Source organism: Euwallacea fornicatus, chromosome 31 (genome assembly GCF_040115645.1).
Source record: "Euwallacea fornicatus isolate EFF26 chromosome 31, ASM4011564v1, whole genome shotgun sequence".
NCBI classification, from domain to species: Eukaryota; Metazoa; Arthropoda; class Insecta; order Coleoptera; family Curculionidae; genus Euwallacea; species Euwallacea fornicatus.
This window is the reverse complement of record NC_089571.1, coordinates 1111948-1124199: the sequence shown is the minus strand read 5'-3', so window position 1 is coordinate 1124199 and position 12252 is coordinate 1111948. Positions and strand designations below refer to the sequence as shown.

The 12252-nt window shown below is 32.6% G+C and overlaps 1 protein-coding gene across 2 annotated transcripts; it reads left to right on the top strand.

The window, feature by feature from the left end:
- Window positions 1-3883: 3883 nt before the first annotated feature.
- Window positions 3884-12114, top strand: Rab8 (RAS oncogene family member Rab8). 2 transcript variants are annotated; one of them, XM_066298753.1, is made up of 6 exons: window positions 3884-4360; window positions 6326-6386; window positions 7391-7563; window positions 8323-8495; window positions 11122-11259; window positions 11334-12114. In XM_066298753.1, exons 1-5 carry the CDS (start codon window positions 4237-4239, stop codon window positions 11215-11217), a joined length of 627 nt encoding a protein of 208 aa, XP_066154850.1. In that variant the 5' UTR covers window positions 3884-4236; the 3' UTR covers window positions 11218-11259; window positions 11334-12114. The 2 variants fall into 2 exon arrangements, with proteins under 2 accessions (XP_066154850.1, XP_066154849.1); XM_066298752.1 differs by having other exon boundaries at window positions 3886-4360; window positions 11317-12114.
- The last annotated feature ends 138 nt before the right edge of the window (window positions 12115-12252 follow it).

Here is a 12252-nt window from a genome sequence, read left to right as displayed (position 1 = left end):
CTTGTGCTTTTTAAAGTTACCTCCAGCAATATTTTTTAATTTTTTTTTGTGCGTCGCTCTTAATTCTATGGCTGCCACTGTTGTCTCATTTGTTAGTATCTGTAGTCTCGAGACTACTTTTTTGTGTTTTTGTCATATACAATAAACACCGTGTCGTCAGCGTATTGTAATTTTTGCACACTTCTTTTACGTTCCTTTTTAGAGTATCATTATAACCATGTTTTTCCATAATATCATCTATGAAATAGATGTTTTCAATCTATTTGAGGGCATGCAGCCCCAGCTCCATGTTTTACGGTCGGAAGTGTATTAGGAGGATTATTATCTTCATTCACTTTTCTCCACAACGTGGATGCCATCTGACTGGAAAAAATTCATTTTTGTTTCATTTAACCAAATTGCGGCGTCCCAAAACTCTTGATCTTTATTCATTAATTTATTCATATGCCCTTTCGCAAATAAGTCTCTTACGGCGATTTTCTTTGCTAATATACAGTTTCTTCCGTGGGATTCTACCATGATAACCATATTTCCATAATACACGACGAATTGTTTGGTCAGAAACACATTTTTGATCATTAGGCGAATTTATGGCACGCTTAACTTTGGATTCTTCTTAATTTTCTTTACTATCATACGTTCATCCCTTTCATCTAACTCCTTTTTCTTCCCTCTTTTTGGAAAATTGGAAATCGTTCCTGCGTTTTTAAATTTATTTATAATAAAATTGTATTGTAGAATGTGTTTTATTAGTTAATTCACCTATTTTTCTTCAGTTATAGCGTTTCAGTGTCATATTAACAATAGATTTTTTTAAATCACAACTTAGTCGTTTTCGTTTGGACATTTTGTATGAAACTGATGAAAACAGTAAACAAATCGACAGTGTGCAATAAAATATTACTCATCTGTACGGTATGAAAAAGTTGTATGAAAATTAGGTATTTTTGTTATATTTATTGAATAGTTTTGTTATTTATTTTTTTAAAGCTTTACACGTAAGTACGTATATTTAAAATACATTTCTTGTTAATAATAAAAAAAACAGTAAAATAAATAAATTTTGGACAGCGAAAATCGAATATTTTCTTTAACAAATCCATATGTACGAACAATATTGTTAGGCACTGTATAACCAACGTAGTCTGTCAGACTCCACCTCAGTCATTAAGGGTAAGATATACTTTGTAAATACTTCTTATTAATAAATTACGTGTAGTGGTGTTCCCTTATTGCAAACCCCACAAGTGCTGGAAAGTGTTGCACAACGGCGCAACACTTTCCAATTTCTTACAATGAATTTTAGTGGACATTAATTCAGTTAGCCTGTTTGTTAGTGGAGAATAATGATGTAATATAAAAAAATGTTTTGTAAAACGCAGCTTTAAAACAACTTCGCTGAAGAGATCAAACCAAAGCATTGGCAGAGTATTTTGTGTAAGAAAAGAGGAAATTATGCAACTGTATTGCCCCAAAAGGCTCAGAAGGTGGCTTTCAGAACAGCAATATAGGGAGACTTAAAGGGGTAAGCTCAGTAGCAGTTACCCTTGAACAAGACCTGGTAGAGAAGTAGGTAAATTGGCATGATGAATGTGACGTGTCATTTCATCCAGAACGGCCGTCCTCCCAGCTCCATCTGGGCAATTAAGGTGCCTGGACGGAATGTAAACACGCATTGCAATTCTCTGATTTGCATTTAAAATATTGAACACTTATGATTTACCAGAATCTGAGACTTGGCGAGCTGTTGGAGAGCTCGAAGCTGAACGCGCTGAATAAACAGTAGCCCAAGTGTTTGAAGTAAACCGAAGTGCCATTTTATAACATTGGAATCGCTTCCAGTAAACTGTAAATGTTTATCAGAGAAAAGGTCAAGGCAGCTCATCGTCGACATCGCTCAGGAATGATCAGGAGTGAATTTGTTGCTACTAGAAGGCTAATTTTAATATAAATAACAAGAAATCGCCTTCATAATGTTGGATTACAAGCTAGGATGCCTATGGTTTGCATATGATTAAAGATAGCACACAAAAGGGCGCGACGAATATAAGCAAATGAACTTGACAATTGGGGCGAAGATGACTGAGCTCAAGTTTATTCAGTGGCGAATCCAGATTTACTTTGCAATCATATAACCGTCGTATGTTCCTTTGGCGTGAATCCAGTACAAGAAATTATGTAAAATTTGTATTGAAAGTTCCCCAAAATGAAGAAGGTGGAATAATGGTATGGGCTGATACAAGCAGGTGATTATACTGAGCTCTATTAGATTGAGAATGGTGCTCTGGCTGTTCAAAGGTATTTAAATAGTATCTTGAACTTATTCTTGTTCCTTACCTAGTAGCAATAGAGAAAAGATTCATTTTCATGGATGATAGTGGCCATCCACCTTGAGCAAACATAGTATGTAATTTTTTACAGGATAATAGAATAGAATAAATACACTGGCCAGCAAACTTTCTTGATGCTAATTCAATCAAGCATGCATGGAATGCTCTAGGAACATGAATTAATATGAGCAATTTGTCATCACTAAGATTCCCACACTTCAGATTGGTCTTTGTGAAGAATAGAACCAAATTCCTCAGAAACTCTTTGCATATTTGACATGCCACCAAGATGTTAAGCCATTCTAGCAGTTTTGGGAGGTAATAAGCATTTTGAACATAAGATTTTCATAATTTTTTAATTAATATATTGTTTGAAGCAATGATTCAGTGCATTGATTCCTGCATTGTGTGCAGTGTCAGCAATAAACCTACTTATATTTGCCCGCATGACTTTAAACATGATGAATAGTGACTAATTACTGCTAATTTTAACATTTAGTATATTCATGCAATAAATTTCTGTTTAATCATAGATTAATCAGAAAAACTGGAAATATCTGCCAACTGTTTTGAGCAATGTATTTTAAATGGTATTAATGTTTCATGACATTATCTGCAGAGCTGAAAGTTGAGGGTGTTATCCATTAATCAAGCATCATAAGGAAATTTGCAAAAAATTGACTTATTGGTGTATTCACCACAGACATTTACTTGAGCAGTTCTTGAAAATGAAATAACTCATCTCTCTGAATTGTTATCATTGGTTGTAGCTACTGCTAGGTAGCTTATTCTTGGCTTGCTGGCTTTTTAGGCCAGTGTAGCATTTTCTTGGTTTTGGTGCATTTTCCCTTGAGGTAGTTTTTCTTTTCATTTGATGTAACTTGCTGATGCAGTAGAAATCATCGGGAAGTGTGTAAACTTTATTCATCTCTATTGTTGCTCAAGTTTTTTATGTTTAAGCCTCAACTTCAGGACAATCAGGTTGCAACATTTTTGAATGTAAAATATATTTTCTTTGCTTTCTGGATTTATCGGTACAAGTAGAAGTGATAATTCTGTTCTACAGTCGACTCTTTATCTTTAGTACAGATAAAGGAGTCTTTCAACTACTGTATTACAGCATCTTAAACATTTTTCTTTGTGATGTTGACAAGTACACATTCTATTACAGCACAAATCTCCCTATTTTCATCTTCTGGTAACGTAAAAACGTGAATCTTCTTTTCTTCTTTCAAAAACTTGATGATTACTGGTTAGTCCTCGACTCAATAAAGAGGTCATTGCCACTCCTTGCCCTGCCATCTTGCTTTGCTACATCCGTTTCTCTTAGTTCTGAGCCCAAGTGCCATTGTTGTGTGTTACAGTTGGTGGAACTTTGAACTATTTGTGCTTTTAAACTGCAACGTTAACGTCCTAATAACACTGTTATGCGTGTTTATGAATCAGGAACTTAGAAAAGTGTTTACTTTTTTATAGTGACATATGGCATATTGACAAGATGACAAATGACATATTGGAGAGTCACAAATGACATACATTTCCCAGACCCAGTCTTGTCCTGAGTCATTCAATAACACCGACCATACCCTAATTCCTTATTCCTTATACCATATTTTTGACTAATTAGTAATTTTAATTTCATATATTTAATAATTCATTTAATGTTATAGTGCTAGTTTCTAGGTCTGTGTACTGTGTATTGTGTTTAGTTTTTAATTACTAACTGCAATAATACAATGCATATATGAATTAAAATTAAACATGAACATAAAAATTGAAAAAAAAAAATACAGTGTGAAGTTACAAAATATTTAAAATTAGGGGAAGAAGCAGAACGAAGGTTTGGAAAGTTTTGGAGACAGTCAATCCGTAGTCCTCATAATACATTGTAGTATTAAATGTGAATATGGCCAAAACATATGACTATTTGTTTAAATTGCTGCTTATTGGTGATTCAGGTGTAGGCAAAACTTGTGTTTTGTTTCGCTTTTCAGAAGATGCCTTCAACACAACATTTATTTCCACTATTGGTAAGTGAAATACAGGGGCCAGAAGCAAGGCTCCTAAAGTCCACAGTTTACAAAAATGAGATAAATTGCATGTTAAAGGTTATGGGACTTACTCTTGATGCCTGGCTAGAAAAAGATAAAATTCCTTACATTCCAAGCTTTTAATCTTAGCCACAAAGCAAAACGCATACACACCCATGCCAGCTTTTACCCTTTTCCCTAAAGCAACATATTACGGTCAAGTTAAAACCCATTATGTGGATTCTATTATTGTGTTTGAAAAGTCCAAGAATCCAAAACAATTTTGTTAATACCTTAGTTGCAAAAATGTTTGTACTACTTAAAGATTATATTTAGTTTTATCAAACATTCATTATGGTCTTCCTATACTTTCTAAATGATATGGGATACTGTAAAGTGTTGATTACAATAATTTTATTAAAAACTGAAAAACCTGTACATAGCAGGTTTCAATTCAACAATGACAAAGTGAATTTTACTTGTTTTATTTTTGTTTCCAGAAATATTTTATATTTGTTTGATTTATATAATTACAATTATTAATAAGTTCCTTTATTGTTATTAATGACCCCCATTAATGTAACTAACTCCAGCCATGACTGCTTGTATCTGACCAGTCTTAGTATTTATCCTGTGCCTATGTTGAACATGCAATCTGGTCCATTTCATTTGACTGGAAGCTTAGTAGTATGCTTTGGTGTCACATTTTTTCACTAAACCTTCTAGATGCTCAAATTCATATGTGTAAATTCATCTTATGCGTGATAAATTTTTGAGAAAAAATCTCCATCAATTTTCCCCAAAATGTCCATGAGTCATCAGTCATACTTCCATGAACTGCTTCAAGGTGAATGATGTAAATCTTTAAGCAAAATATTGCTTAAAAAATATTTGATATTAAGTACTAACTTCACATTTGCTTAAATCAAATTGTGAATCATTTTAATGGTTGATGCCAAAGAGTAATGAATTAATATGGAATAATCATGGCCTCCCACTTTCACACGTTTATGTTTGACATTGAAACTCAATAAATCTCATTTTAAAATATAATTTAATTTGTGAATCATTAAAACGCGAAAAAATACCTTTCTAGGTAGGATATAATTTACTACAAATTATATATGAAAAAATCAGGTTTATGCCAAATTTGAAAATTTACAATTAATAGAAACAACCGAATTGCCTCTTAAGGTCAATTTTTAAAATTTCAGAAGGCTTTTCGTTTATGCATAGTTTCTCTAAAGCAAATAATAAAATAATAGCATTAAGAGAAAGAAATAACACAGCTAGATGATTAAAATAAACTGACAAAATTAAATTTTCTTCAAAATATTTAATCAGCTATGAGCTTACTAAAACAAAATGAAGTGCCTTAAATTGTCCTCCTAGTATAGCCACTATTTAATCTCTTAACCACTTTCGGATAGGGTGTTCAACTAAACTCTTTTATTTGGGTTACTCCATATTTATTTAAAAAATTCTAAAGTGTTGTCAAAAAAACATACAACAAATGAACTATGATATAAAATATCGATTTTTGTATAGAATATTGTGTATTAACTTTATTTGTAATTATTTCCAGTGATTCACATTATTTGTGTTCCATTGGGATAACGTAGAGATCAACGAATGACCTGAACTCGAATATTGAAATTAAGGAGCTTTGTACGTCTTTCACTCTATCCTTATGGAACGTAAATAACTACTGCGTAGGAACCGTTAGGAATGTGGTCACAAAACCTATCTGTTTTTGGTTTCTCCAGTAAGAACCGCATTTAATAAGCAATTAATATACAAAGTGTTCCAAAAAAAAATTAGATATTTTATATCAAATCATAATTTTTGACAACATTTCTAAATTCTATGGGTAACAATAATCGAAACAGCTATTTTCAGTTTTTGAAATAAGTGTGAGGTAACTCTAATGAAAGTACTATTGTGTTTACCTTATATTTTTTTAAGGTATCGACTTTAAAATCAGGACAATCGAGTTGGACGGCAAGAAAATTAAATTACAGATTTGGTAAGTCGTAGCACTTAATAAGCAATACAAGTAGCACAGGAAGTACCACAAAGATGTTAGGATTTCAATGAATTATTTCTTTATGCTATCAGACGTTCACAATGTATTAGTGTATTTTGTTTTGCTTGTTACTCACCTTATACAGGGTAAGTTGAATTCACTACTCACCATTGAAGTATCAAAAACCATAAAAGATACAGGGTTGCTTAAATTGGGGTAAAGTTATATATTTGGAAGATATGTTAAACAAATTCCGTGGTAACACTTGTGTCTGAGTATCGTTTCATTCTTTTATTTATTAAAAATGTATTTTGCACTATTACGTTTCTTCTTCCTACTAGTGTGATACATTAATTCATTCAGAAAATCAAATACTTTCCAAAAATGCAATTAAAAGGTCAGGTCGGTATTTCGAAAATGAAATTGATGATTGTTTCCATATTTTGTGAAGTGTTTTATTTAAAATCTAATGATGCCATCTCAGAAAGCAGAAAAAGTTAAATTATTATTTTTTTCAATTTTAAATAACTTAAAAAAACATTTGTGCAAATTTCGTTTTTTTTTTTTGATTATCTTCGGAAGTAATCAAAATTTACGAAATTTTAAAGCGGCATTTAACAAAGCTCAGAAATGCGCAACTTTATCCCAATTTAAATCATCTGGTATCTTTTATCGTTTTTGAGTTCTCAATCATGAGCAGTAAATTGAAATTACCTTATATAATGGGGAAGTGATTCTTTTAGGCTGAGTTGTTCAATCACGGCTTGAGCTTGATTAGCTTGAACCCGACTTTTGTAAACTTTAACATCCATACGAAATGCATTGCTGTTAAAGCATCAGAAGTCAGGCATAAACAAATTCTATATGTATTCATTCGTAATATACGAAAGTCGGGTATAACAGACTCGAGTTAACCCATAATTTAACAAATCAACCTTAAGAACATAAAGGTTGATTTGTTGCATTTTGTACAATATTTTAATTGCATATTATATATATTTTAGGGATACAGCAGGCCAAGAAAGATTTAGGACAATAACGACAGCATATTACAGAGGAGCTATGGGTATAATGTTAGTGTATGACATAACTAACGAGAAAAGTTTTGAAAACATCAAGAACTGGATAAGAAACATTGAAGAAAATGCATCGGCTGATGTAGAAAAGATGTTGTTAGGTTAAGTAACATATTTTCAAAGATTATTGTAATAGGTGTTGTGTATTTATTCGTTTTTTACGTTTATCTTTAATAGGCTTCATTATTGTGTACATTGGAGTATCGTTAAACGTAATTTTTTCCTCTCTCTATCTGAACAAATTGGTCAGTAATGACATTTTGTCCTCCTAGGGAGGCATAGTATACGGCGATGCAAAGTGTGCGACCGGGCGTTCCAAGTAGCACTAAACAGTTTTTTCTTGAGCGTCCTCATATTAACTTTAAAAATAAGAAAAAGTCATTCTATACAGGATGTTTCACTTTTGACCTGCGTCTTTTCTGGGCGTTGTAGAAAATTGCAAAAAAGACCACTGGGCAAGAAAACATTTGACAAACGCATATTAACAAACATACAGGATGTTAAAGATTAAAATCTTTCTTGCGTTTGGTTCTAAGCCTCTTCCAATTTATGAAATGCTTAGTTAAAATTTAGGATGCACGTTTCTTATAAATGTCCGCATCAATGGCATGCAAAGAAAATCTGCAGAATATTACTTTTTGAGCTGTGGGGTCTCGTTTTACTGCCTCGGACGTTTCTCTTATTGACCATAAAAAAGTCTGGGGCATTATCTGTCATTAACATTGAATAACAAACATTTTCAATACCTGGCGCAATGCAGAAACTTGAATTTTCGCCATATAATTGAAGTATTATAGTGTCTTTTAAATATACTGAATGTATTCTTATTTGGTGTTTATTGTCATTTTCTATTATTTCAGGTAATAAATGTGAACTTGAGGAGAAGAGACAGGTTTCTAAAGAAAGGGGAGAACAATTGGCTATCGAATATGGCATTAAGTTCATTGAAACCAGCGCAAAAGCTAGCATTAGAGTTGAAGAGGCATTTTTCACTTTAGCTAGGGATATCAAAGCAAAAATGGAAAAGAAATTGGTGAGTTTCAATGTTCTTTCCACCGCTAGCTTTAAAAAATACCATTATTGGTCGTGTAATGTAAATAAAGTATCGCGGCTGTGAAATGTTGTTATAGACTTTTCACAACCGTATATTTTAGGCTGTTTTTCATTACTTATGTCCAAAGATCTTATTATTGGATGTTTTGAATGACCATAAAGTACGTTTTCTCGCCCTGTTTCTAAAACAGATAAATAATGACTCGTACATATTTACTTAGCGAGCTCATGACGATGATTGTCGCAGGAACGACTTTTCAGTGAAATGTCTTGGTTAACGCTATGATTCACGACCTATACTGGGCCTGTGAAAACTTTATAGCCTTCATCTCTGTCAATAATCGAATCCTGACCATTTTTACGACAAGTTACAATAACAAACTGCGAAAACTGAGCATTAACGGCTGTTTGGCCACCAAATTTTGTTCTGAGTAACATAATCAACTAGTGCTGTACCCAACTGGTTTCGAATGATTTGAAATTTTAGTAGAACGTCGAGTTTAATTTACACTGTACACAGGGTGGCGCGTTTTACCTATTCTTCTATAGTTTGATTATCACTGAAAGTAGAATTTTGATATTGTACAGTGCGTTCATTTCAAAACGAGTCACCTTAAATAATTATCAATTACGAAAATTTAGTTTTGAAAAAAAAAAAACGCGTCGGTTTAGATATCAGGGGGATATTTCGATCAAAGTTTTAAATAGTTTTATGTCACACCCCGTTTGCACCCAACCACCTCACCATAACAATTGTAAATGGCACTACGTGTCTAGTGATACTTCCTATTAAAGGACATTAAATTCTAAACATACATAGAAAAAAACTAAATTTCTATTTTACATATATTTTCATCTAATACGAATGTGAATGAAATGCGTAGTTTTCTTTCTGGAAGAGATGTGTTTTATAATGTGTTTAATGCAGTTTCAGTGAAATTGCAAACTCATATGGCTCAAAAAACTTCTCCGTCGGAAACTGCCATTAACATCAACTGTAGTTATAAGAAATTTATACTCGACATCAACTACAGTCATTAAAACCGTACTATCCTGGCTTTTGTAGTTAAAAAATAACTACCTCTTTTGTGTGGTGCTTAGACAAAGAATATGTTCACTTTCAATAGCTCCCAGGCAGTTTGGAAAGTTCGATTTTATTTCAAATTTCTTGCTAACCCTTTACCATTTTTCTGGTGTAGTTGTTTGCTGTATCAAATTAAATTTTGAATCGTTTCTTGATCACTCATAAAAATACACAAAAAAACATTAATTTGTTCGCACGATAATGTAGTCCAATTGGACTCCCAAGATATTTAGTTCGATGAAAATAATGTGGAACGGAATACACCTCCTCGCTTAAAGGCTCAAAACAGAAGTCCGACGTAGGTCGGAAAAGGTTCAGAAAAAATTAAAGGTCGCAGCAAAACGATCTTTTGCAAAAAAAAGCTTTGCGCACCCGGTATGAGAAAGATTAGTGTGACATTTTTGGCAATTAGGTTGCAACCGAAACGAGAATTCCCCTTCGTTAGAGTATTTCCGTCGAAAAATGAAAAGAAATTTCAATAATTATATTGGAAATTGCTGAAAAACAAGAACTTTCCTTTCCTAGATTGCAGTCATCTCGGCGGACCAGATGGTTGGGCTTATTACTGGCTCGATTTTACTAGAACTAAATTCAAATATAAGGAAGTTCCAATTTAAAATAAGAAAAATAAAATACTTTAACTTTGAAAAACTACACAAAAGTTTGGACTTCCCTTATAGTATCGATTATTGAAATTTTTAATAAAACTATTATAGCATGCTTAACAAGCACTTGGCATTGTTTCTTTAAACAAACAGTATTTCTATTTTTTATTGATTTTTCAAACTAGAGATGCAAATACAATTTTTTTTATAGTTTAAAATTTTTTCCACCGGTATTATCCAACTGATTGTGACAAAATTTTAGGGATATGGAAACAATCATAAAAAGCACTTAAATGTAAAAAAATATAGGGTGTTCTATTTAAAAAAAAAAAATAGTTCGATATCGTCACACTTTTTTGGGACGCTCTGAACAATTATGTCATATATATTTTTCCGGAAATACGCACTAAGACAGGTAAAGTGTGCAAAATATCGAAATCCTTCTTCCAATGATAATCGAGCCATAGAAGACGAGAAGTGACATGCGCCCCCCTGTACAGAACCGCCACCTAAATAAGTACAGTATACATATATAAGTCTGGTACATTGGTTGTATGTACAATTTTATATCTCATATGTAGCATAACTATTTTACGTTATTCGATGCGCCAAATCGCTATCATTTCCAATATAATTCTACATTTATTTCCACTCAAATGGAAAAAACACCAAATAAATGTCTATTGTTGGAATTCTCCATTTATGGGCTTTGATTCTACCGCTTTTAATCGAAACTACTGCTTCACCTCATCGGTGTAAAAGGGGAAAGGGGCAAAATTCGAGCAGAAACAAAATCACTTTTTATACGATATGTAGAGTAAATGGCAAGTTAGTAATGGTAAAAGCATTTAACCATTAACACATTCGCATCATTGACATACCCTGTCCCACTAATGTATTCTTTCTATTTCCTATAGGAAGCGAGTAATCCAGTGAAAGGTGGACATCAATTGCGGGCTTCAGAACCACAAAAGAAACCTACTAGTTGGTTGTCGCGATGCACTCTCCTCTGACTATATATTACTAATCTGTTGATAGATACTAACCCTGTTAAGGTGAGTGTTCGCGAACATGTGGGTAGGTTTATTCTGTTTATTAATTTCTACTTGTAGTTCTATTTTCGAAACAGGGAACGTCATCTTATATTAACAACACTCTACAGCCTTACCGGTGACTGCTACAAAGAAAAGTGTAAATACAGAAGTTGTATTGTTTCGTGTCTATTGTCCTTTCAGGTTTTAAAAGATAAAAAAACTGAACATCGTAATTTAGCAAAACACATATTAGGCATATTTTTACATATTTTAATATCATATTGCAATGTAAGTGTACCTAGAATCCCACTAAGGTCGCCGAGGTACGATATTTTCGATAGCACAGAGAGCTAGAGCAAAATGAAAATCAACTAAATCGGTCAAGAAATTTTGAGGTAAAATGGTTTTTAATTGAATTTTTTATGCATAGATTTAATCATCAAGACAAATTATATCGTTTTATTGAAAATAATGACGTGCATTTTTACCATTTGTATATTCGGTTCTACCTTAAAGGTTTACTCGTTCGAAATACATGACAACTCGCTTAATACGAAGACTTCAGGTACAGGCAAATTACTCGCTATAACCGATCGCTTTGTATTTTCTTATATTCAATCATTGAGTACTCGCCTAAAAGCTCATTAGTAACTATTTTTCATTATATTATTTCTTTATTTTATCGGATTTATCGGAAACTACTTCAATTAGGGTTCATATAAGAATCTCAACAATATTTCAAATCAAGAATTTGTTTCTTGGTAGGTTTAGTTAAATATTTTTTCCCTAAGCTCTAATTGGTAGGTAGGTGGCTCGCCGATCTCTGTGGGATACCTTGTATATGTAATTCCAACTAATAAAAATCTTGGTTCGCTATGGCAAGCAAATGTATTTTCCCCTATATAAAACTTACATAGTACGTGTAATAACCATGACTAAATTTGATAATTCAATGATAGAAATTTCATAAATGTCTAATTTTATTAGGCATGAGATAAATATTGTTCTACGGCA

Excerpts from the sequence above, each read along its gene's own strand:
- Rab8 (XM_066298753.1), top strand. The coding sequence starts at position 4,237 with ATGGCCAAAACATATGACTATTTGTTTAAATTGCTGCTTATTGGTGAT. Across the intron at positions 6,387-7,390 it reads AAAATTAAATTACAGATTTG|GGATACAGCAGGCCAAGAAA; the intron begins GTAAGTCGTAGC and ends TATATATTTTAG. Across the intron at positions 8,496-11,121 it reads CAAAAATGGAAAAGAAATTG|GAAGCGAGTAATCCAGTGAA; the intron begins GTGAGTTTCAAT and ends TATTTCCTATAG.